Source organism: Rattus norvegicus, chromosome 3 (assembly GCF_036323735.1).
Source record: "Rattus norvegicus strain BN/NHsdMcwi chromosome 3, GRCr8, whole genome shotgun sequence".
NCBI classification, from domain to species: Eukaryota; Metazoa; Chordata; class Mammalia; order Rodentia; family Muridae; genus Rattus; species Rattus norvegicus.
Window position 1 is genome coordinate 137,022,817 of NC_086021.1, and position 26,446 is coordinate 137,049,262.

At 44.8% G+C, this 26,446-nt stretch overlaps 1 protein-coding gene across 1 annotated transcript; it reads right to left on the bottom strand.

Annotated features, from left to right (window-relative positions):
* Window positions 1-7,383: 7,383 nt before the first annotated feature.
* Il1b (interleukin 1 beta) lies at window positions 7,384-13,765 on the bottom strand. Its single transcript, NM_031512.2, has 7 exons — window positions 13,725-13,765; window positions 13,013-13,074; window positions 12,434-12,482; window positions 10,692-10,893; window positions 10,005-10,172; window positions 8,772-8,902; window positions 7,384-8,044 (listed from the first exon to the last, which is right to left on the bottom strand). Exons 2-7 carry the CDS (start codon window positions 13,057-13,059, stop codon window positions 7,835-7,837), a joined length of 807 nt encoding a protein of 268 aa, NP_113700.2. The 5' UTR covers window positions 13,060-13,074; window positions 13,725-13,765; the 3' UTR covers window positions 7,384-7,834.
* Window positions 13,766-26,446: the final 12,681 nt, after the last annotated feature.

The following is a 26,446-nucleotide window of genomic DNA, read 5'->3' on the forward strand; positions in this document are numbered from 1 at the left end:
AGAGACAATATATTAAAATAATTTATAAAATATAGAATGTATATAGCCATAATATATGAATATATAAAGTAAAATAAATTTCTATGGTTATAAAAATATAAATTGACATAAAATTATTATAGCAATAATAAACTTCATGAAGGAAGGTAATGAATTTAAATATTAGTTCAAAGACAAAAGTACATTATTTTTTGGTTGTGGATAACTTTCCTGTGTAATTTCTTAATGTATAGCGGTAGGAAGCAATAAATTTAATAATTTTTAGTTTTAGTATTTAATACAATATAAATTTTGTATACTTTATTGCAGTATTCAGGGTTAATAAGAAAAGTTAATTGTTAATCCCACAGATTTGAGGAGAAAGACCACCAACCGAAATCATGGCCAAATTAATTAAAGCAATTAATTAAGGCTGTTTTTATTTGTGTGTTTCGATTGCTGTCTGTAAGCAGGCGAGGGCAGGTGAAAGACTAGGCTGGAGCCTGTGATTGGACAGTGGGAAAGGAGGGTGGGCTGAGAGTTTGAGAGATGGGAGAGATAGAGGAGGAAGGAAGATGGAGAAAGAGGATGATCCAGATTCCTCGTGGCTTTTAAATAGCCAAGGGTAGCTATGAACATCTTACAAGGGATGGATAATTACAGGACAATTCATCTTATCTAGGTAGGCGGCTTTTATCAATATCAATTAGCTCTGAATCACTGTGTGGATGGTTTTGTAGGGTGAGAATTTACTGATATAAATCTAACTGATAAATTACAAGCCTCTAGAATTTTGATTTTACCGGGTTGTGGTATGGGGATTTGTGACAGCTAACTACAGGGAGTGGGTGGCTGGAAATGTGAGCAGGATCCACCATAAGAGAACCATGAGATGGGCGGGGCTGCTGCATGGGGCTAGCCAAAGAAGCGGCCAGACCGCTGGGGCCAGAGAGTAGCCTGCGCTGGGGTGGGATGGTGCTTTTTTATTATTTCATGCTACATGTGTGCATGGGCTGTCTCTCCTAAAGGGTGAGCATTGGGCATGGGTGAGGTAAGGGTTTTTATGGCTCGGGAGCGGGGATTTCCGAATGCAGGACTTGGCAAGCAAATAGGTGGAGTTACAGAAGCGAACAGAAGCAGAACAAGTTGACCATAAACTCCTGAAACAAAAACATGGTTGCAAGGTGATCATGACGAGGTGGTCATGACAAGGTGATCATGACGAGGTGGTCATGACAAGATGGTCAGGACAATAACCTTGTAATAACCTTTTGAAACAAAGACATGGTTACTGTTTCCTGGAACAGGCAGCAGAACCATTTGTAGTTAAGGTTACAGGTGGGGCATAGCCCAATTTTTGAGAAGCAGATTTAACCATGCACAGGAATAAACCTAGCTTGTCTTTACTACAAGCTGGCTTTCCAGTCAAGACGGAGGCAGGTAGGTTTATCATTAGTCTGTATATTTTCAGTACAGATCCAGTCAAAACCTGCTTTTCACATATGACTTAGTTGCCTTTCTGTTGCCATGATAAAACACTAAGGCGACTTATAGAAGAGAGAACTTATTTGGGTTTCAGTTCAAGAGGGTTAAGATTCCATCACCATCACAATGGAGAGGCATGACAGAGGAAGATGGCGGTTGGAGCAGGAAGCAGAGGAATCATATTTTGAATTGCAAGTACAAAACAATACAAAACAGAGAGTCAGCAGGGGATGGTGAGAGGCTTTGAAATCTCAAAGCCTGCCCCTAGTGACACACCTCCTCCAGAAAGACCATCAAGACACCCTAAGACCCAAGTTCTCAGTACAAAGATTTATTCAGCCCGGAGGGACAGAGGGCAGAAATAGAGAGGGAGAAGGGAAAGAAACAAGGGAGAGGGGGAAGAGATATTTGCTCCAGAGGGACAAAGGACTGCCTCTGGATAGGGAGGAGATGGCTGTAGCCCATAGACAAACGACAGTTTATAAAGGTAAAAGGGCACCCTCCCTCCATGTTAGGATGAGTTGCCTAATTTTGATTGGACAGGTTAATCAAGGGGGTTCTTGATTGCTTGGCTTCAATACTCTGGTAGCTGGACTTTGGTGGTCAGCTGCAAGAAGGAGGAGTAACCAAATAAGGGAATGGACCTTGGGAGCGTGCTTTAGGAATGCAGTGTACCAGTTATTTAGCATTCGGAGGGAATGAGGGAGAAGGGCAAGGCCTGCTGGAGCCGGGTTTGCTCTGCTCAGGCAGCTAGAGTCCCTTCAGAACACACCTTCTAAAACCACCCAAACAGTTCCACTAACTGGAGACCAAGTATTCAAATACCCCAGACTATGGGGAGCATTTCCCATTCAAACCACCACAACCTGTGAATGGTTTTTGTTTTTTTTTTTAAATATAAAACATGGACCTATTAGGGCCAATTGTATTTATAATATCCAAGAAATAAAAAAAAAACATTTTCCACGAACCCTTTAAGATGTTCAATTAAACAACTTGATATTAACCTATAAAATTCATGTGGCATGAGGCAGAAGGGGGCATGTTTTTTAAAAAAAATTCTTTGAGGCCGTCTCACATAAAAATGTGAAAGGCCAGTGGTCTACAAGGATCGAGGCCCTGGAATGGCCTCTTGGGAAGGATACTGGAAATGTGTGATAAGACAGATTGCAAATGGTGCATCCAGAAAGCATTGTTTCTTTGAGGTAACCGACAGGTTGGTTTAAAGGCCTAGAGACATGCAAACTCAGCCTCACTCGCTTCTTAGATTTCATCTGGGGAATGTCCTGTCAGTTTCCAGGCCTGACATATCTACTAGTGCTCAGGAAATGGCCTGTCAGTTTCCAGGCCTGACATATCTACTAGTACTCAGGATCCATTATACATATTATTTTAAAGGCAGACTGCAGCAAGTGTAAAAGCTTCTTCACAAGTCCAGATTCTACATGCCCTTTTATTCTAAAGTTCCATTCAAATCTAACATCATAGACAAATTATATGGTCCTGACTGGTCGGGTGACATGGCATCAGGATGCTCAGGTGGTAGCTGGGACTCTGCCCTCCCCCCAGGCCTCATCCCTGAGTCCCACTCAGAAGGAGGATGGAGGATTTTGCCCTCATTGCTCTTGGGATGTTGTGTAGTTGGTAGAGGTGAGATGCTAGAGAGACACAGAAGTATTGGCTCCTGGAGGCAGCTTGTGAGGAAGTTTGGAACCTGAAAGAAAGTGGGTGCACAGCACTCACAGATCGGGCCTCAGTCTCCACAGGACCCCACTTGTTTAGGCACAGATCTTACCTTGATAGCTTGGAAGATGGAGTGTTCTCAGACACAGTAAGACCTCACCTAGGAGAACAGCCAGGGACCCCGGGACACTCCTCACTTCTCTCATGATATCCTTGTCTCTACTCCCAGGGAGTCAATGTGTCTTCTTCTGTGTTTCGTGGTTTTGAGTCTTACTTTCTGGTAGGGAATTGACTTTTTGAGATTATGTAATCCAATAGTTATGCTTAGCTAGATAAATGAAGCAGTGCTTTAAGACTTCCTCGGAAGAAAAGTCTTATCGTTTGGCTTTGGGATCCAGGATGTGGGTGAGATAAGTCTGAAGAACTGGAAGGAAGCCTCATTACACAACCATGGGTATCATCACCCCAGACTTCAACCCAGCTCACCCTCACTCTTCGCCCATAGACTACAGAACCACATGTCTATTGGTCGCTCAGCAAGGTTGTCCTGGGGTATGTGTGTGGTGGGCTGGTGAAGAGGAAGGACCAATGCAGGGGGCGGGTGGGGGGGATGGATGGATTCCTGAGGGAATGTATATTGTTGGCATGATCATGGCCAGGTCAAGGACCCCAGTGCTTCAGTCCTGTGCGAATGGCAAGGCTTTCCCTAGTCCGAGTAGAGATGCTGACAGTGTACAGAAAGTGTCAATCACAGCTTTTCCTCCCAGATGACAGCATCTAGAGGATGCTCCCCTACAGAGACCTGCTACCCAAGTTAGCTAGCTTGGCTCCCTCTTAAACTGTATATAATAAACTCACTGAGTTTCAGGATAGCCTGGCGTGTCTCTGTAGGAGTACATGGTCCACTCCACCCAATATTTCTTCATTACCAATGTTCTAATTAGGCCAATCCCAAAGCCCTTGCTGGAAAAAGTAGGTAGAGGTCTGTAGAAGACACAGTGGCTTCCCCTCCACCTATGGCTTAGGCATTAGCATCCCCCATCTCCTCCATCTCTAAGACCAGTTATGCTCCCAGATAACACTGGGCTCTATTTCTTCCCTAGCCAGATACTTGCTTACTCCAGCCCAGCCCTCTAGAACCAGCCATTGCCTGTCCCTAGGGATTGACTGTTACAGGATCTCAGACATTAGGTCAGGGTTAGAAGCACCTGGTCCCACTTTTCAGCATGTGGGCTGTCCTTGGAAGCTGGTAGGGGCTGTGGTGGGGTGATATGTCACCTACCGAAGTCACAAACAAGTTGACTTTCTACTGGCCCACATTTTGTGTACCAAATAGAGTTCAAGGAACACTCTCACTCTTCTCTTCTCAAATTATCCAAGCCATTTGATGTAGCAGGAAGTTCTTTCTTTCTTCCAGGCCAAGGACACCTAGTACAGAGATACAGAGAGAACTTGGCTCTGCATTAGGAATAGAAATATCTTTTGGAGGATCAGTTTAGTCATTGACTCAGATCCAGGAATTGGAATGGAAGGCATTTACACATTTTAATGCAGAGGATTAGACAAGTGTGTGTTACACAAAGTATATTCTCCCTGGTAGAGTCAAATGATAAAAACTAGGATTTCCCCCAGGACCCCTCCTTGCTCTGCCTCACCCTCCAATAACTGCCATTTTCAGCTGGGTCAATGCCCTTCCAGCTATGCCTTAGAAGCACATGGGTAGATGCTGCCCATGTGCTGGGCCTTTCCTAGTGTATAAATGCCCTTGCTCTGTCCTTGTATGGTTTGCTCTTTTCTACAAGTGATTTGTCTGGGTCTTGCTTCCAGCTGCTTTTGTTAAACACTCCCAGACAGTGCATCTCTGAGTGTTCTTGAACTTGTTTCTTTGGGGCAACAGCAAATAGTGAGTGGAATTCTGAACCATCAGGCATTTAACAAAGCTAGGCACTGCAAATTTTGTCTCTAAAGAGCCACGCACATCTCTCTGCATTTAGAGGCTGGCTACCTCACAAGTAGAGATGCCATTGCAGGTTGTCACTGGACCTGAAGAGGCAGAAGGATTGTCACTGAACCAAGGAATCGAGGTGCGGGGTGGTCCTCAGATTATAGGACCACTTCCGCATCACTCACAGCAGCTCTCTGTTATGGAACAGGTCCCATCTGGGAGACTAACAGTGGCCTCATGCTTTGTGCTGGTGCTCTGAAACTAGGAGAGGTGAGAGCTGCCCTCCTCTCTCTGCCTTAGCTTGGGGAGCTGGAGTGAAAGAAAGTAGGCGTTGGAAGAGCTCAGAAGCACTGATGGCTCAGTCTTTGCTTTTCTGTCCTTGGCCATATCAGTTCTTCTGTTTTGGGGAAAAGCTTTAGTTATTGCTATTTCATATGTGAGAAGGTGATAGATTCCACAATTAAAAAGATTAAACTATATAGAAAGTATACGGGGAGGAGGGGCCTTTATTCCCACATGTGCGTGCATGTTTTATTTCCTGGATCTTGCTTACATATCCTCTAGAAATTTCAGATCAAACATGAGCACACTAGGTAGCTTTGCCCTTTTCCCTGCCCTCTGTTATGTAAGTTTGTGTTTTGACTCTTGCTTTTTTTCTGAATAATTTGGAGAGTTCCATATTGATGCTGGGAGCCAGGTCTTTTCTCACTCTCCAGTTTTATCTTGGAATCTTTAACCAGTCTTTTATTGATACTGTATTAGTTCTAATGTTTGCAAGTGATCCATGTAAGATGAATGATTCTGATTCTCTATATTTCATATAACACACACACACACACACACACACACACACACACACACACACACACACAGTCTACAGCGTCAGAAGTACAATTGCTGGGGCAAAACCATCATCACATTTTCTTTTGTAGAGGTCATACTGCCATGTATGATGTTTAACAATGGGGTTTCCCTACAGTTTTGCCAACTTTAACAGGGCGTGTCAAACCTTTGATTTTTGGCCATCACACAGGAACACATCAATATCTCAAAGTCCTTTAGAGTTGAATTTCTTCTTATGAGTAGCGTTGAGTGACCCTTGCTCTGCCCAGGCTCTGATGGCATTCCCCTTCCTGTGACCAGCCTGCCCTGTTAACAACCCTTCAAGTTTATCATTTTGTTGGACACTCATTGTGTTCTTCCACTCATGTTTTGAAGGAACGCTTCGTATGCTCAGAGAATTATCCTTTAGATGGGATGAAGTACAATTTTCTTTTTCTGCAATTTGTGTTTTGTCTTAGCTTCTTGTTATTTTTCATTTTCTTTGTGTATCATTAACTCTCATATCCCCTTGCCTTTGTTCTTTGGGTCCCTAGACCTTATGTGCCCTGTTTTTCATTTTTCTAACTTGCCCTTGTTCCTTTAGATCTGACTCGAATGTCACCCTCCCTGGCTTGTCATCTCTCCTGCCAGATCCTGTAGGTCTTTCCTGGCTACTCCTTTTATAGTTTATCTTGCCTCTATTTGGTCATGTTGCCTTATTTTTTATATCTATCTGTCTACCTATCCTCCATCTATTTTTCTATCCATCTATCTCCTATCTAAGCTTATTCACAACTCTTAGCTTTTTCATCTCTCTACTAGGAGCTCAAGCATTTGTTGAACAGGTGTCTGTAAACTAAATGACTTAGGACCAAACCTTACTCCCTTTAAAGTTTCAGCTGATCTTATTTTTTGGATAAATCATGTGTAATGAAAATTCCTTTATGTGTGTATGTGCTAGGGGTATGTGTGTGTGTGTGTGTGTGTGTGTGTGTGTATGAGCATGTATATAAGGGTGGAGTCCAGAGATAAAAATCAGTTATCTTCCTCAGTTATTTTCACCTTAATTTTTGAGACAGGGTCCCTTGCTAGATGTGGATACTCAGTAGACTGTCTGTCAAGCCCCAGGGATCTTCCTGTTCCCACATCTTTGGTATTGGCATTACAGGTGTGCCCCACCCACCATGCCAGGGTTTTTATGTGGATCTTGGGGGTCTTATTCAAGTTCTTTTGCTTGCACGGTCAAGCACTTTACTGGTTGTGCCATCTCCCCAGTCCTCAAATATCCTTTGGGGGGAGAGACATTGAGAGGGTTAGTGAGAAGGTTTAGACACAAAGATGTGCCTAGGGTCCTTTGTTGCCCTCAGCTGTGAGGAACGGGCTTCTTGACCTCATGAAGGATCCTCATGGGCCAATTTCTTTTTCTTCCTATGCAAACTCTAAGGGAAGTCAATAGCCAGGCAGAAAGGTTTTTGTTTTAGTGACATTTATTTCATACTCATCAAAATGATGTGCTTGTGCTTCATTCATAAACACTCTCATCCACACAATATGAAACTCTTCATTTTCAGCATCAATGAAAGAACTCAGTGCTGGCTGTGCACTGGTCCAAATTCAATTCATCCCATACACACGGACAACTAGATTCTTCTGTCGACAATGCTGCCTCGTGACCCCCCTGAATCAACTTAAATAGATCAACCAATCAATAAATACATAAATAAATAGGTAAGTGGTTGCCTGTCAGAGGCAGGGAGGGAAACACACGTTTTCTTTGACCAGAATGTGCCACGGTTTTCTTATGGCTCTGAGAGACCTGACTTGGCAGAGGACAAAGGCTTCCCCTGGAGACTGCCCATTCTCGACAAGGGGGCTCCCTAGCATGTCCTGGGGAAGGCATTAGGAATAGTGCAGCCATCTTTAGGAAGACACGGGTTCCATGGTGAAGTCAACTATGTCCCGACCATTGCTGTTTCCTAGGAAGACAGGTCTGTGCTCTGCTTGAGAGGTGCTGATGTACCAGTTGGGGAACTGTGCAGACTCAAACTCCACTTTGGTCTTGACTTCTATCTTGTTGAAGACAAACCGCTTTTCCATCTTCTTCTTTGGGTATTGTTTGGGATCCACACTCTGCAGAAAAGAATAAAACTGTGTTCATGTCTATGTCCATGGGCGTGTGTGTGTGTGTGTGTGTGTGTGTGTGTGTGTGTGTGTGATGGGAAGGATAAAACAAGCTGGAGAGGAGATTGAAAAAGAGGTCATGGGCTTGAGGCCACACGCTTTACTGCTGAACCCCATCTTTCTATAATCACCGAAGGAACCCTTTGTTCTTTCTGAATCCTGAGGGAGGATCATATGGGTGAGAATTATATTAAAGCTTCCATGAATGCCTAGTTTCCAGGCATTTTGTTGTTGTTGTTGTCACATCTCCCCTAAAGCCCTGGATGGAATGGCATCAGCTCAGGAATGAAGCTTTTGTTAGGAAAGCTTCAGGTGCTAGGAGAGGACTGAGGATTGATGATGAACCCTGTCACTTAGTTCTTCAAACTGTCCTGTCAAATGAGCAAAAACTGTCACCACATACAACCCTTTCATCCTTTGACACTGCAAGTTCTGTTGGCGGTGAGAATGAATGGTGGCTGGGCATGACAAGGCATCAGAAAGGATTACTTTCCCATGGTGGCAGTGAGGTTTATCTGCACTTAAAAGTTACGCTAATTTTATTCTAGATTTATGTAGATCGTCAGAAGACCTCGACGGTTTCTGGCAGGTGGGGTAAGTGGATGTCTGGGAAATGAGTAAAGGTGAAGAGTCTCAGGTGAGCAATGGGGGCCGATTCTCTGTGCCATGCACTCACCTCCAGCTGCAGGGTGGGTGTGCCGTCTTTCATCACACAGGACAGGTATAGATTCTTCCCCTTGAGGCCCAAGGCCACAGGGATTTTGTCGTTGCTTGTCTCTCCTTGTACAAAGCTCATGGAGAATACCACTGGAGAGGAAAGGAGTCTGGGTCAAGGGCACAGCAGTGCAGGGTGGACTCAAGCATTAGACCCACCAGGCAAACCCCATGCAGTCCTCTGTGGGACCCCAGAATGAGCTTCCTCAGACACAAGATATGGACTAGTAGTGCTAGACAATCATAGTCATATACAGTAGCAAGGTCAGTGGGCTGATCCAGGGTTTCCTCAGGGCCTCTTAGGAGCAGCAATGGAGAGGAGAAGGTGTCTAGTTGTTAATCTCCAAGGAATAAGGCACACGGTTTGGTTGCTATGAAAGCAAAGCTGTGCTCCTAAAAGGACTCGGGCCAGCACTTTTTGAGAAAAATAGAGTAGTAGGTGGCTAGAACTGTCTTAGCTGGGAGAGTGGCTTCAAAAAAGAACATTCCTCCCCATTTTGATCTTAGTCACAGCGCCTCAATTGGTGCTTTTATGACTTTATTAAGAAATAAAAATTATTCTTTATAAAAGTCATAAAGAAATAAGATTTTCTTCACCTGGACCGGAGCAGACAGCTCCCTCTAAAGCTTCTAAGATCAGAAACTAAAAGGAGACACACACACTGCTGCTGTTCGCTCTTGTCCCCTCAGCCATGGTGGAGTGGCACCAGGTCCATCCCATTATCTAAGGATACCCTGACTGCCCTTGGGATGCTTGCTATTATGAAGAGAGATGTTCGTTCCTGATGGTCAGTAAACCTCCGTACAAGGAACCGTGTGGTATTGGTGGGAAGGATATCAGCACAAGGGACAGGATTGGGGACAGAAATGGACATATCAGTTCTCTACCATCCACATTTCAGCCTCAAATGAGGGGAAAAGAACCCACAGGCAGTTATTGCACGTCCATCAAATGACTTCACACTAATTCCTTATCCCTATATAACCGGGCTGGGAAAAATGCTCTCTCTCTCTCTCTCCCTCTCCCTCCCTCCCTTCCTCCCTCCCTCCCTCCCCCCCCTCCCTCCCTCCCTCCCTTTCCTTTTCTTTCTTTTCCTTTTCTTTTGTATATCGGCCATAGTGTTCCGCCTTAATACACAGAGATCTAGTAGGCTGCCAGGACGCCAGAAAGGGAAACCAAGATGTTCCTACTTACCTTGTTGGCTTATGTTCTGTCCATTGAGGTGGAGAGCTTTCAGCTCACATGGGTCAGACAGCACGAGGCATTTTTGTTGTTCATCTCGAAGCCTGCAGTGCAGCTGTCTAATGGGAACATCACACACTAGCAGGTCGTCATCATCCCACGAGTCACAGAGGACGGGCTCTGAACGCCGAAGAGCAGATTGTTTAGTGAGACAATTAGAAATGCAAGCACCATGAAGTGAAGCAGCAACATCTAAGCACGCACGGTCAAGATTCTATTCTAATTTTAGTGTGGGTATAAAGAAGTTGGGAGGGAGCTGGGCAAGAACATGGGATCTGGCATCCTGAGACAAGTTTCAGTGTTATGACCATTCACTATGGACTAGCAGTAGTGGCACTTGCATAAAACGATGGCAGTAATACGACCAGTTCAACAGGGAGAGATTTGCAAGCTCTAGTGTAAGCCAAAGTACACTAGAATCAATGACTGACTTGCAAATGTAAGCATCATTAAAGCCTTCTTTAACTTAATCAGCCCAAGACAGAACTGATTTGTTTGGAAACTTCCTTGTTTTTTTCTAATGGTTGGAATGTCTAGCACTAAGGTCTTGCACTTGGTGAGAGGAGTTGACTACTAAGAGGTAGCCTGAGAAGGACCGGAGCGAAGGCCTGCTGTCTGCTCTCAGCCCTCATTAAGTACCTTCTTCAAAGATGAAGGAAAAGAAGGTGCTTGGGTCCTCATCCTGGAAGCTCCACGGGCAAGACATAGGTAGCTGCCACAGCTTCTCCACAGCCACAATGAGTGACACTGCCTTCCTGAAGCTCTTGTCGAGATGCTGCTGTGAGATTTGAAGCTGGATGCTCTCATCTGGACAGCCCAAGTCAAGGGCTTGGAAGCAATCCTGTGGAGAAACCAGGCAGTGAGCACATCATGTCATCAGATTGGGAAACTCCTACATTAACCCCAGAGGACATCAAGGGCCCTGGGGATAAGTTCTTAGCCCTCAATCCCTGTGTCTCTGGAGCCCAAAGAATTTAAGTGGCTTAACTAGGCGTACATGGCAACCAGACAAGGCTTCCTGGCATTCTCTATACTAAACCTCATTCCTACTTTACCTTTCTCGTACAGACCTTGCCTCACTGTATAATTAGACCCACTTAAACCTTTCATCATCTGGTGTCCTTGCTGCTCAAACATTTGACTACTCATGACAGTATGTACATACTGTCTCCTATTCAGTTGAGATCACCAACAGGCTCTCAATAACTTTTAATCCACTCTTTCTTCAAGGCATTTGGCAAACTCTATAAGCACCGCTTTTGTTTGTAAAATATATTGCCGCTTTCCTGTTCTTTGGAGAAACACCACGTTAAGGCTTAGCCAAAGTTTCCTTGAGGCATGATAATGGTTTCAAAGCTTGAAGGGCAATGATAGGTAATTTTCAATAGAGTAAAGGAAAAGTTGACAGGGAGAGAGGTTTCTGTCCAGAGTAGAGGTTCCCAGTGAAAGCCAGGTTCTGGAGCAGGCAGTGGAGGCCAGATCCTGGCTGAGAAGGTGAGAGGCTTCCCCTAGGAGCTGAGCTAACCTGGTCTTAAAATATCTTCATTTAAGCTGAGGACTAGATTTGCATCTGAGGGAGACTATTGAGGACCTGGGAAAAGGTCTGAGAGAAGCAGCTGCCTACTGACAGGAGCAATGGCCTGGCTGGACTGATGCTGTGTGGCCGTACAGCGTTCCCAGTCATCATGGGAAGGGACAGCTGGGATGCAACATGGCTTTCCATAAGAGCAAGTCTGGAAAGTGCCCTTGGGCTAGAATGGACTTGGGCAACACTGAGAACATTTCCAAATGGAAGGTTGTTGCAGAATGCCAACATTTCAGATATCTTCTGACTCAGGCCCCGTGTTTCTGAGATGAGAGCCCAAAGGACACAGTGGGGACTTGTCTGCAATCACACAGCAATTAAAGACCTTGTCTAAGGCCACAAGTTATTTTTAAAAACTCATAACTTTTTGTTTCTATCACTGATTTCTTATTATCTTACTCTCCTCTCCAGGAACATACAAAGCTAGTATTTGTCAGAGAAGGAAGATATGCTAATTCTGAAAGCCATCCTCTCCAGCTTCTAGAGTTTGACTTAAGCGACCAGATTAAGCTCCATCCATCTCAAGGGAGGACTAAATGTATGTTGGAGACCTGATTGTCTTCCTGGCCTAAAAGATCATGATTGCTGTCAGCAAGCCTTGGTGTGTGGCTATGATAGGTGGAACTGTGTGGGAGCCTCAGTGTGTGGGTTGCCTTGTCTGTGTCACTAAAAGAGGCAAAATAATCCCATCACAAAATAGTGTGAGAGCAAGGCAGCCCAGTATCCCTCACCCTGTTTGGGGTTTTTCCCATGCTAGGGTCCCTCCACAGGTTGGGAGCCAAACTCAGAGTCTCACCTTAATCTTTTGGGGTCTGTCAGCCTCAAAGAACAGGTCATTCTCCTCACTGGAATGAAAACAGACATTGTCAAGTGATAACTCTTTATCAATACTGATCAGAGAGACCCTCATTGTTAATAAAACCACACATAGCATGACACTCAAAGCTTCCTGAAGACTTCTGGCGTGTTCTCCAGTGTTACATAAGCAGCAGTCTGGAAGCAGTTTCTGGGCCAGGTAAGTGGATACTCTGGGTGCTCCCTGTTGACTTCTGACACTTAAATTTTAGACTAGCAGAGTTAGCTGAAGTCAGAGCTCTGTGCCCTTGCTTCCAAGGCAGACTTTGCAAGAGAATCTCCTATACTGTCCGTGTGGAAGCTTTTCTTTCCATTGCATCTGCAGGAGTCCCTGTAGGGACAGCACCTAAGTCCCCAGGCTGGGCTTGGGAGTGGGGAAATCAGCCTTTAAGCCAAGGCAATTGAACTGATAGCCACTGAAGGAGATGAGTTGGGGACACTCTGGCCTCTGAAAGTAGATAACCCTCCATTCCTGAGAGCCAAGCGCCAGACACATGGCCACTCTCCAGTTCCCACTGACCTGTCGAAAGCTGCTATTTCACAGTTGAGTTCAGGGACAGTTGCCATAGCTGCTTCAGACACCTGTGTGAAGAGAAGTGGGTGGTCATCCAATGTAGCTCTCTGAGGGGCTACCTTCAGTTGTATTTCTCTCAGCTCTAGTTCAGGGCAGGCATGCTAACTGATCTCTGAGGAATAAGTGAATGGAGGAGCTGTTGTATGGGTCTGGAACAGTGGTTCTTTTGGAGCCAAGAGACCCTTTCATGGGGGTCGCCCAAGACCATTGGATAACACAGACATTTACATCACAATTCATAACAGTAGCAAAATTACATGAATGAAGTAGCAATGAAAATAATTTTAGGGTTGGGGGGGGGTCACTACAACATGGGGAACTGCATTAGGAAGCTGCTCTAGAAGAAAGCAACAGCTGAGTGGAACCCCAAACAGAAAAACTTTTCTAGGAGACAGTAGTTACTTTTTAGATGTCAGCTGCTGTATGAACAGTATTCATTTCCAGAGTATTTCATAAGCCTTGGACTTACAGCTACTTTTTATCAATAAAAAGCCCAAAGCCCATCAGTGGAGGGGGAGAGAGAGAAGAGAGAGGGAGAGGGAGAGAAGAGAGAGGGAGAGAAGAGAGAGGGAGAGGGAGAGGGAGAGGGAGAGGGAGAGGGAGAGGGAGCCAGCCAGAGCCTTTTTCTGAGTATTTAGTTGTGAGAGATAAGTCTTACTTGCACAAGGAAGCCTGACTGGAGAGGATCCCAGATGAGCCTGTTATGCCTTGAACCACCCGGGGTTTGCTGTCCACTAGTTTTCTCTCCCTCGTTTTATAGTCTTAAAAGCAGAAGTGAAGAGCTGAGAAATTTTCCCTTGGGTTAACTGATTTCACAACCAGACTGAAGGTAGGGGGAGGGGAAGAAGCTTGGTGGGAATTCTTAGGGGAAGAATTACACTGAAATAATTTCTAATCCTTGGAAGAGCAAGGGGTGGCAGACTATGACACATTTGCAAGTGTGTCATTGTGGTGGAAACAGACATTATTTCCCCCTGGACAATGTGCAGATGGTGTCAATGTTAAAAATATTGGGTTTTCCTGGGTTAGCTGAACATTTGAAGTCCTGATGTCTGGAACAAAAAAAGGGCATGTAGATGCACACCCAGAAGTGTATCACCTCTCTTGCCTCCTTGGACTTAAGCTGAGGGAGCTTCCCAGTTGGAGTTTGGTAACTGGATGGTGCTACTGTGTTCTCCTGCAGGAGTTCTCCATCAACTGTGTTAGCAGGAACTTCTGGAGAGACACCTGCACTTCCTTGCATGGGTCAGGGTACACACGGTATGCAGTCACTGGTGTAGGCTTGATAGGGTAGGGGAACCCTGGAAGCAAGCTTGTGCCTTCTGATAATGCCAGGGTGCTTATAATACCATAGCCAGCCTCATGTTGAAGCCATGTCAGTGCTAGGTGGTCGGCAGAACGAGCCTGGATTGAGTTGCACCAGGCAAAGGTGGTGAATGAAGCATCTGCACGTTCATGATCACAGTCCAAATTGAAAAGTGTAGAGATATTCTCTGCCTAAAAAAATTGTTTTGGCAAATTCTTGTTTCTATAAGATCTGGGGAGATCATATCTCTTGGCAGTATCAAGCAACCCAAGACTATTAACTCAGAAAGCTCAGAGTGCCTACCTAGGGGAGCTCGTCTTGCTTGGATGGAATGAACAACCAGGTCATAGCAATGGTGCATACAGTCCCCTGGGCACACCTATGGTATAGTAGAATCCTCAGTGGAAACCTAGCTCCTTCTCTGAGCCCCTAGAGAGTCTGTGGATTCTATTAGAGCCAGGCCTAGCACAGTGCCTGGCATATGAATGCAGGCAGTAGGGGCTGGCCTGGGTGAGAAGGAATTTGGCAATGAGTTCATTCAGATGAGCTTATACCTAGTATGTTTTGGTTCTGCAGTACTAAAGGGAAATATACAGAGAGAATTAGAAACAGGAATAGACAAGGCTCTTCTATGGAACAAGGTTTGCTTCTTACTAGGCAGCTTTCTTTTGCCTAATTTGGCTCACAGTGTCTCACCTTCAGGAAAGCAAACAGAAGAATCCCATCTTTGACCAACAATATGTTTGATTTGAAATCTGAAGATGGTTCAGGGTCTCAGTTTCATTTGAGTTTGGTGAGAAATGGTCAATTCTCAACACTAAGATCTTATAAGATTTAGTATTTGGTTCTGTAGACAGTCTAGAGGTCCTGTCTGAGCTACCTGCATATTTATCTGTTCTGCCCTCACAGGATTCACATTTGAAACTAACCCCCAGTATCCAAGCCTGCCTGGAGGGACTGACAGCTTCCTCAGAGCCAGTGTGTAGGGCTGGAGGGTCTGATGATTTTGTGAGCTGTCCTGACAGAGGTTATTAGAGACCCCCTTTGGTCTGCTGATATGGGTTGAACCAGGGATGGTAAAAGCCAGGGACAGAGAAGGTTAATTAGGGGCCTGAGCGTCAGCTCTGAGTCCCTTCTCCCTGGGTGATTTGTCAGGAGCCTTGAGCTCAGTCTAGTTACAGCACCTTCTTCACCATCTGCTAGTTATAACACTCCTAACCCCCTGAGTCTGGTGCCTGAGAGGAGTGATTGTCTGGTAGGATTTGAGGGGACCACATGCATGAAGACAAATGGCCATTTAAGTGTGAATAAGAGATAAGGAGATGAGAGGAGGTTTGTCTGGTGCAATGATCTGGTTGGTGATTCTTCTAGAGGGAAATTTTGGAACTATGGAGCAATATCATTGGTACTCTATTGTTCTATCATACCTCATCTTGGCCCTGTGGCTTGGATTCCAAACTTCCACCCCTTGTCGTATAGAGCAGGCAGGTTGCACAATATATGTATCAAACCCTGTCTCTCAGGCAACATTTCTTTCTGGTCCCCAATGAGTAGAAAATAACTCACTATAGAAATTGTCGTGTTGGAGGTGTGGTATCGTGATGACGATACTGATGATGACGTAGGCAAAGGAAATGAACAAAGCAAAGAGGAAGTTGGCAAGGCCAGGATGGCACTCTAGCTTTTGGGGAACTCTTCAGCTCTTGGCACACTCAGTGTTTTTCAGCTTTAAGGTTCCCTCTGCTCTGGCATCTCATACCTCCAAGAGGGAGGCAGGCATTTCTTCAAAGCTGAAAGTGTCTTGGTACCTGTCTTACACACTTTTCCACTGTTGTGATAAGTACCAATGAATATACTGTGCAGCCCAGTCTGGCTTCAAAGTCATGACAATTCTCCCTCATTTGTCTCCCAAGGATGTAGATTATAGACATGAGCTTCCAGGCCTGGCCAATGGATGTGTTCTACACTGGGTGCTCCTTTGCTTGTCCTCTTGCTCAGAACAGGGCTAAGCTTTCCTCACGACTTTCTTCAGACCTTGTCTCATCCCTCGAGTTGGCACAGGTCTTAGCACAGGTCTTAGGGGGGCTGTCCTTTTCCTCTCATCTTTTTCGTGTTGGCTAGTTTTATGTCAACTTGACACAAGCTAGAATCATCAGAGAGGTAGGAGCCTTAACGGAGAAAATACCTTCATAGAATCTCATAGGCAAGCTTGTAGGAAATTTTATTAATTGGTATATTTGTGGAGGAATCAGTCCATTGTGGGTGGTGTCATTCTTGGACTGGTGGTGTTGGGTTCTATAAGAAAGCAGGCTGAGCAAACCATGAGGAGCAAACCAGTAAGCAGCTCCATGGCCTCTGCATCAGCTCCTGCCTCCAGGTTCCTATCTTGCTTGAGTTCCTGTCCTGACTTCCTTTGCCGATGAACGTGTGGAAACGTAAGCCAAGTAAATCCTTTCCTCCCCAATTTGCTTTGGTTATGGAGTTTCATTATACTAATACTAGCTTAAATGAAGACAAATTGGCACCAAGAATTTGGGGTATTACTGTGACAGACCTAAGCATATTGTTTTGGAAGGACTTTGGAACTTGGTGCCATTGTGTGTTCAATCCTTGGTGAGCTGTTCTGTAGGAGCTTGGAGATAGGAATGTTGAGGGCAACGCAAAGATGGAGGCCTGACTTGTGAAGTTTCAGAAAGAAGCTTAAAGACTCTTCAGGGCCATGTGTTATATTGAATTAGGAGTCCGTGGTTCTCATTAGCTGGGGCTGAAGAATCAGCAGCGATGACCAAGATTCCAGAAAACGAAACCTTTGCTTTGCTGAGACACCGGGTGCTGGTGAGCTGGAGCTGAACACTTAGCAGAGATTAAGAAAAGTCCAGCGTTATTGAGGTGAAATCTTCTGGGAAGTGTTTTCTGAGCGCACACAGAAGCTGCTGTGTTCCAGAGATGGCCAAAGTTGTACTTCTAGCTGGCAGCCAAATTTGGTCATGTGTAAGAGTCACCCAGGTGATACTGGTTTTAGAGGTATGGGGGAGGGGTCATGGAGACCAGCTGAGTCTTGGCACTGACAGTACAGTCTCAGGGCAGTTGAAGGCCCAGGATTGAAGGGGTCATGCAAAGAAGTTGAGGCTTGTCACATGAAGAGAGCCCAGGAGAGAAAGTGAAAGTGCAGCCTGGTTGCAGCAGAAGACCCCAGTGTTTGGGAGATGCCAGTACCGTGGGATGACCACCAAGAACAGCAGCAGCGGTGGAATGGAGCCAGTCAGATTCTAAAAGACAAGCTGTGCTACAGAGGGATGAGCTGCAGAAGTAACTCGAGCCCCTCAGAGGAGCCCAGAAGATCTTGAGTGGATCTCAGTCTTTGGATAACGTACTATTTACACTTTTGGAGATTGGTTTTGCTTTGCTTTGATTGTGATTTGACCTGGATCTTCTCTCTTGAAATAAGGAAGTATTTATTTTTGATTTTACAAGAGCCCACAGTTGAAAGTCTTTGAATTTTAAAAGACTTAAGTTTTAAAAGAGATTGGTTATTTTAAAGAGTGAACTTTTAATGTACTTGAATTTGTAAGGATTGTGAGACCTTTAAGTTGTTTATGTTTTATATTGTGACATTAATAGTAACACACCTTATTAATATTAACTAGGGGATAAGTGAGAAAAGAAAGGTTCTAATTGCAAAGTGATGAGTGATCAAGACCAGATATGTTAGAGCAGTGGCTGCTTATCCAGAGGTCCTGAGTTCAAATCCCAGCATCCACATAATGTCTCACAGTATCTATAACAGTAGTCCCATGGGATCCAATTTGTTCTTCTGGTATGTGGATGCTCATGAAGACAAAACCACCCATGTACATAAAATATATACATAAATACATCTTAAAAAAGAGAAGTGGTGTGTTTGTGTGTCAAGTTGACAAGGGTCAGTTGTGATGGTTGGTTTTATGTCAATAACACAGTTAGAGTCCTCAGAGAGGGAGACTCAATTGAGAAAATGCCTTTGTAAGATCTGGCTGTAGGTAGACTTGTAGGGCATTTTATTAATTGGTGATTAATGAGAGAGTACACAGCCCATTGGGGGCGGTGCCATCCCTGGGCCGGTGGTTCTGGGTTCTATAAGAGAGCAGGCTGAGCAAGCCAAGAGAAGCAAGCCAGTAAGCAACACCCCACCATGGCCTTTGTATCAGCTCCTGCCTCCAGGTTCCTGCCCTGCTAGTGTTACTGTCCTGACGTCCTCCAATGATGACCAGTAATGTGAAAGTGAATGCTGAATAAACTCTTTCCTCCCCAATTTTCTTTGATCGCCCTAATTAGGACATTAGACTAAGATCCTTTCTGGAGTTCATCAGAAATTATCAATTATGTCTTATGCATGGTTCTGGCTTTTCTTTTTTTCCCCACAATTACTTATTTTTTAACTTAAAAAGGTGTTATTTATGTGTATGGGTTGCTTGAATGCACGCATGTGCACCATGTATGTGCAGTGCCTGCAGAACTCCCTGGGACTAGACTGACAGGTGCTTACAAGCTACCATGTGGGTGATGGAAATTGAACCACAGTCCCCTGGAGGAATGGTTCGTGCTCTTAATTGCTGAGCCAACTCTCCAGCCCTGCTTTGGATTATTATTATCATCTGTGTATGTATGGGGTGCGGTGTTGCACGTGTGGCACACATGTGGAGCTCAGAGGACACCTTTGTGCAGATATTTCTCTTTCCACTTTCTCATGACTTAGGGGATTAAACTCAGGTCGCCAGGCCTACATAGCAGCGCCTTTACCCACTGAACCAGACAGCCTCACCGTTCAGGTTGGCTTTAAATTTAAGATCCCTCATCTCGGCTGGGATTATGGGGGTACCTCATCACGTCCATTCACGATCTTCAGTTTCAAGGACTCTGCCCTTCCCCTACAACCTCATCTCCAGTTAGCCTCTTCGTTTTTTGGACTCAAGAGCTCAGAAAAGGTATAGACAGATTCCAGTGAAGATTTAATTTCCTCCCTTATCTAGAGTAAGGGGCCTTAAACAAAGGAACTGACACGTGAGCCTTGTAATACATGGTTTATTGAAGTTAGGCCTGTTCTCCCTCCCAGCCCCATGCTCCTGGAAATAAGACTCAGACTCAAAGCATTTCCAAATACCTTGGCCATGTGACTAGGCTCTACTCGGACGAGAACATAACTACAGGTAGCCCATTTATTTTAACCTACATCTCGCCTCGTGGCTGGTTACCTGTGCTCAGGTTCCATGTGTCTGTCTCCTTACCTCTTTTGGGCCCTTCCCCTCCTCCTTTCTCAGAATTCTTCCTCCTCCCAATGTCCCACCTCTTTTTCCTGCTGAAGCCATAGGCTGTAGGCTTTTTAATTGACAGGTGAGGCATCCATACAATACACAAGATGATCTCTCTACCATGGTCTTCAACAGCTTTCTCTATCTTGAAGAATGAGCTATTGTTCTACCTCTGGAAGGCCATTGAAAGCATGGCTTCCCTTTGTATCTAACAGGAACAACTCTAGGTGGCTAGGCGCATGACTTTCTGTTCTCTTTTCACAATGGGTGAAAATGCCACAAACAAGGGGCTCTGGTACTACTTATCTGAGGGTTCTGGAAATATGTTACCAAAAGATTTATTTATTTGCAATGTTTGAGTGCTTTGCCTATACGGACACATGTGCACCAAGTACATGCTGTCAGCATTCTGTCTAAGCTCCACCCCACCGTTACCTGGCAACAGCCAAGTATGCTTCCCTCACTATGAAAGGGGCTGATAGCTCCCTCCTCACTCTCTTGCTCTTCCCTTCTTTCTCCTGCTCTGTCCCCTGGCCCCTTCTCCCCTTTCTCCCCATTCCCTTCCCCCACCTCTCTACGTACTCACGGCCAGCTTCTACTTCTTTACACACCCTTACTCTCTCTCTCTCTCTCTCTCTCTCTCTCTCTCTCTCTCTCTCTCTCTCTCTCTGCCTTTCCTGCCTCTATTACCCTTTCAACTCCCCTCCCCACGCCCTGAATAAACTCTATTCTATACTATACCATCATGTGACTGGTCCCTCGGAGGGAAGGGATACCTCAGTGTGGGCCTGCCAAGGTACTCCCTTCCCCCATAACTGACTACACCACCCAAAATATATCCCCACTCTCTTTATTTCTTTATAAACACATCAGATGCCTGGTGCCTGTGTAGATTAGAAGATGGCATCAGATCCTTGAATGGAGCTACAGACAGTTGGGAGCCACCATATAAGCTCTGGAAATGAATCTGGGTCCTCTGCAAGAGCAGCCATCTTTCCAGCACCTGTTCATGTCTTCTAAAGGGCGTATGGGTTTTCTTTCAGGTGCTTAACTTGAAAAGCAGAAACTTCAGAAGAGCAGCCATAACAAATACACAATTTAACGGGTTTCTTTCTGTTGGGAGCACAGCGTAAGGGTCCTTATGACCTCAGAAAACCAGAGAAACCAGGAATGTTAAGCACACAGTACTGTCCCTTCAGAGGATTGGATGTAAAACCTGTTTTCCCATCCAGAAAGCTGGGAGTTGGAGGTGATTAACAGCCTGGTAATCTACATTATCTGTTGGCCCAGGCCATATCAAGCTCCTACAATCAGGACCAGAGGTGGTTAATAGTCCAAATGACTTCTACACTATCTGTATGATCGTGATCAGACCAGACCCTTAGATCCTTAAGCCAGCCCAGGTAGCCTTTCTCTACCACCCATCTTCTTGGAAGAAATGACATGTACCCTAAATCAAGCTTTAATATAATTATGCTTTCTTGTGCACTGGGGATCCTATGAACCAGAAAACTTTCCCCCAAATTGTATTGTGTTTTAAATATGCTGGCAATGACTGTCCTGTCACCAGACTCCCCAAGTCTGATCCAGGTTGATGAAGTCAATCTGAACTGGGTTTTCAAATCTCATGTCTGCTCAGTTGGCTTCCCTGTTTGGACAGCTGCATCGTTTCCTCCCCCGGCCCCCATCCCATCCCAGGCTTCAGCAGATTGTTTGTTTATCTTAGGTCACGGTCTCTGTCTTATACCATTATATTATATTTTACCATTTTTCTTGGATGCAAACTAGAAACAATCTTTTTTTTTTAAGTTGCCCTTATGCGGCGCCTACTATCAGCCACACTCCCCTGCATCATCCCAGCCCCCATAATGACTTCTAAGTATCATCTAGTACTGCCTTACTACACAGTAAGTGCTATGATCACTTAGTGTCCCCTCTCCTGTCTACACAGAACCCATCTCTGGACCATTTTCGTATGGACCCAATCGTATTCTCAACAGGATGGCTGGGTAGAGACGTACATCTCAGCAATGCTGCTCTTGTGTCTCTACATTGTGTTTTAACATTGGGGTGAGCTTCATTCCGTACCCTTCTTCTTTGCTCTTCAGTGTGGGTGACATGTATGAATTTGTTTCTTTCTCTGTCTCTGGGGACAACACTGGGACTTTCCAAATTAGCTGTCGGTTTTCTTCCTTCCCCTTTTCCAAGTGGCTTCCTTATTCTGATTCACTTCCTCACCTGTGACTGGCAGCCTTGTTTATGGCTTTCCTTTGTCCTTTTGTTTTCTCCTTCTCAGTTAAAAGAAATCACTTCAGGGCTTCTGTCTTTGGAATAATGTTTTTTATGGACTTGGGACCCTCACATCTGTGATAAACTATTTCTAACAAGTCTGATCTGTCTATTTTCGCCTCTCTGGTTCTTACAACATGGGAGGTGGTTTGGCCATTTCCCTCCAGGACATTAATTTCACACCTCCAGCCACTTCCTCCTTGTTGAATAAAAGAGAGTTTTCCATTTTGGATAAGAGAAAGTTCTCAGCAAGGCCACTTGAAATTTGTTGGTGTTTTGACCAAGTCCAGGACTAGACTCTGGGAGGCTGATATGACTGATCCGCGTGGGATGGAGGAGTCTGATGCTGGACAGATGTTCATCATTACTGTGAGGACAAGACTCTAAGATTATTGGAATATAGCCTAAAACTCGCCAGGCTGTGGATTGGGTTCTTTTCTTTACTGACATTAGAAGTTTAGACAATCTGCCAATATCTCATAGACATCAATGAGATGGTCACACACGGTCCAGTCTTAAAAAGAAATTTTCATATCTAGTGATGCTTGGTATAATGTTCCAGGAAAGACATATCAAGATTAGTAGTGATAAAATTTAAGTTTCTTAAGCTGTTTGGTATTATATATAATACTTTATTTTTCAAATATTAAAGTGTTAAGCACCGATGAAAGTGCAGTGTATATGTCAGAGTAAAAGGGAGAGGAGTTCCATGCCTCACTTCCTCTCTCATTGGAGAACTTACTTCAACCAGAAATTGTTCTCCCAAACACTGCCACCCCAAGGACTTCCCTATTCATTTCAAACCTACTATCTGTGGATGAGGCTGTTCTTCTGTGTGGGTAGATTTCTCTCTATCCCTACTTACTACGGCATTGTAGTTGAAGCTCTCTTCATTTTCACCCTAGCTATTTAAATCATATGACTTTTGAATCCCCCGATTGTAATGGAAACTTCGTCTACTTTCTAAACAGCCTTGGAGTTGAATTCAACAAGCAGATTGGAGGCCCCTAATCTCTTGCTTAAACCCCAGCTCTTGTGCGATCAGATCTAAACATGTCCATGATGTACAAAGCCTGCAGTGGTCTCCCAGGCTCTCCTTTCCTGTCCACGCTTTAGCCTTTCCCAGCTATTTGCAGCTCCTTAAATAGAACATTCTCTCTGTCGTCTGTGCTTTTGCACAACCGTGATCCTGCTAAAAATCTTCCTCTACCTTGTCATTTGGGCCTACTCAGTCCTTCAAGATGCATCTCATGCTTCCCCACCCTGTGACAAGCCAAGTGGTGGATGCTTTCTTTCTGTGTTCATTAGTACATCTTTATCACTAAGCTTTATCTGTACATGTACTATATGGGCTGAGATTTCCATGCTGGTAGCTAAATTCTTACTACGTGAGTGATTAAAATACTGCAAACACTGGAGAAAGGAGCATTCTCCATTCAGATTCTCACTCTGTGGTCTCAGCGACTCGTCTGGAGTTTTATTTCCTGTGTTCTGGAAAATGTAAGCCTTGGGAAGTATTAAGAGGGATTTGGTTCAGTGTTCCTGGGTCCTGCCGGTAGACTGCACCGGTTCAGCCTGTACAAAGTCGAGCAGTCCTCTGAGAGGGCAGTGAGGATTACAGGAAAGACGGAAAGAAGACTCAGAGACATAGGTTAGAAATCGGGAGGACTGTTCAGTCAGTACTGAGGCAACCTCAAGTTTAATTCTCTTAGGTGTTACATGCTTTACAATATCGTGGGAAACAAAATCACAAGCCAGCAGAGACAATAGCTGACATACATTCGATATCTGTACCCATCCGGAGGCCTCCCTATTCCTCCCTGTTCCTTCCTCCAAGATTAACAGAACATTCAGCCCCTCGCCTTGAGCTTCAACTGTATCCCCTATTATCATTCTAGGCGTCAGCAGGCCAGGAAATCTGCCAGCAGACCCTGGCCTGACTTGACTCTGCCTGACAGGCAGGCTTTCACAAAAGCAAGCAAAATGGTTCCCAACAGTAGACTGTGTGGCTCTAGCTGACGGTGCACATTTGTCTGCCTTCCCTTATTTCCACATGAGTGTTCCTTTTGAAACTGCTTGCTTGCCAAGACTGCAATGTTTTCCAACAGAGCCCTACTCCACAGTGGCTTCAAGGCACCTGAGGAACCTGTTTAGCTCTCTATCCAAATTCCCAACATCAGCTGATAGTTAAGGGGTGAGCCTTGCTAGAAATTAGGACAGGTGCCTGACTTCCAACACCAATTCTTCTTGCCCACACTGGGCATTCATGTAGAGAGGAGGGCATGGTGCTACATCCTGCTCTTGGGACAACTCAGGACTATGAAATTTCAGTGTCACCCTGGGTTGCAAACCTCAGCAGAATTTGCTTAGCTACTAGAAGTTGGTCCCTCTCCTGTCACCTTACAGATGTCAGCGCAGACGACAGTACACGTGGAGATGGAATGGAGAAGAGTTCACACTACAAGCAAGCTGTCACTTGGGAGGTGGCCATTTTTGTCACTGCCCTCTAGAGAGGTTTTTTTTCCCCAGTGATGAGAAAACACACCAGTATGTAGTATATACTTGGTGTTCTTTCTGAACCCATGTTTCTCTTACTGGCTTACTCTGCATGTCAGAGTGCTTTGTTCTTGTACTGATAAACATGCTCTAACAGAGTTTTAGGAAATTCCCTGGATCTTTCCCCAGGGCTGCGAAAGCTAGTTTTAGTAAAGAACTATATTTAGTTTAGCAAGAGCTGATCAGTCCTGATATTTAGTCTGGTTCTTCCTTTTGCCTCATTTCCCAGGCACCGTCCGGTCACATGGCCTATCTTTAGCAAAGATCCCATTGCCACGCTTAGCCAGAACTCACCGACTTCTGACATTCCTGCTTGCTAACTTTCTATTCGTTAATGTCTTCGCTCAATTCTGCCTATGGAGCCCCATTTTCTTTCGATTATCTGATATTTATAACATGAGATAATGGTGCGTTTTCTCATCACTTGGAAAAAACCTCTCTAGAGGGCAGTGACAAAAGTGACCACCTCCCAAGTGACAGCTTGCTTGTAGTGTGTACTCAAAGCCAGGGCTGAAATTGTCTAGGCAGCACATGGTTGCTGATTTGAAAAGAAAACAGGGGGAGATTAGATGTAGCACTTCCCCCCAAGTGTGTCTGAGGAAGCTCCTTCTATTCACAGTACGGACAGTAAGAATAACTCTTGTCATTATAGTGATAGACAAAGTTCCACAAGTGAAAACACTTCCGAGAGATGAAACATTGTGGACATGGGGAAGGACTTATTTGCCTTTCTCTCTCCTCATTCCTTCCTTACTAATGGAGATGGCCTTGCTTCCACAGTTGCCACTGGAGCTCTGGCACTCTGACACGCCAACAGGTACTGTTGGTTATGGGCGAGCCTGTGTGTGACCAGTGAGTATCACCTGTAGCTGCAGTGGAGATGGGGGACATTTGCAGATGCATCGATGGCCCTGGGGCTTTTGTCTCAGTGGAAGAATGGCACACTCCTTGACTTCTCTACTCAGAGGGATCCTGGGTTCTCAGCGTTCTGTACTGACTAGCACCATCTAGTCTTTGAAGTTCCTTTTTTGTACTGTTAGGCAAGCACAGATGAGTCAGTCATGGATCTTTCCCTTTGGGAAGCTTGCTATCTTCAATAAAAAGAAAATAAAAGTAGGTACCAAACACAGGATCTCTCTTCTTGCTGCCATCAGAGCCTTTGGGGGTAGTCTCATGTGCACACCGTTCTCATCTGTGACCGCAGTCTCCAACGGATCAGAGTTCTCACCCACACAATCTCCATACATCAATGTGTTCTTAGGACTTTCTACCCTTCTGCATCCATGGTCTCTAGCTGCCTTTCTGCTTTCCCTTCCTTATTCCACAGCTGGATTTCCATGCTCCATCTCTTCAGTGTTGGTCCTGCTCTCATGAGCTGTCCTCTGAGTTTTATTCTGTCACACTCATTCTACAAAATCCAAGGCTGAGTTGTATATATGTCTAATCTGCTTTGGCCCTGTGGAGACTGGGGCCGCTATGGGCTGTTGGAGGGAACGGCTTCACCTCAGCAATGGGTGCCACTCACTTGGCTCTCCCTCTGCTCATTAGTCCTGCCCGGATTCCTGCCCACAGCAGTAATTTTACATACCATTGTCCTGCAAACCTGGCATTATTATTCTCTTTTGCACTGAACCAAGAAAGGGGGTGCCCTTGGCATTTCCCATCATGCCTCTGTCGTCTTACTGACAAAGTAGCAGAAACTCTGCAGCCTATCTGTCTCTTAAACAGGTTTCGAATCTTCAATTGTTATCTAATACAGAATTTCTTTGTTCTAGTTTGCTGACATGCTATTTTTAAAGCCCTTGGAATTTTCTAAGCAGCAGGAATATCTTCAAAAATGAAAGAATTAATTAACTCAAAGCTAATTTCCAATGACCAGATATATATAGAGGGGTCAGATAAAAAGCAAAGTGCTTCAGTGGGCAGCAGTGTCTTCTGAAC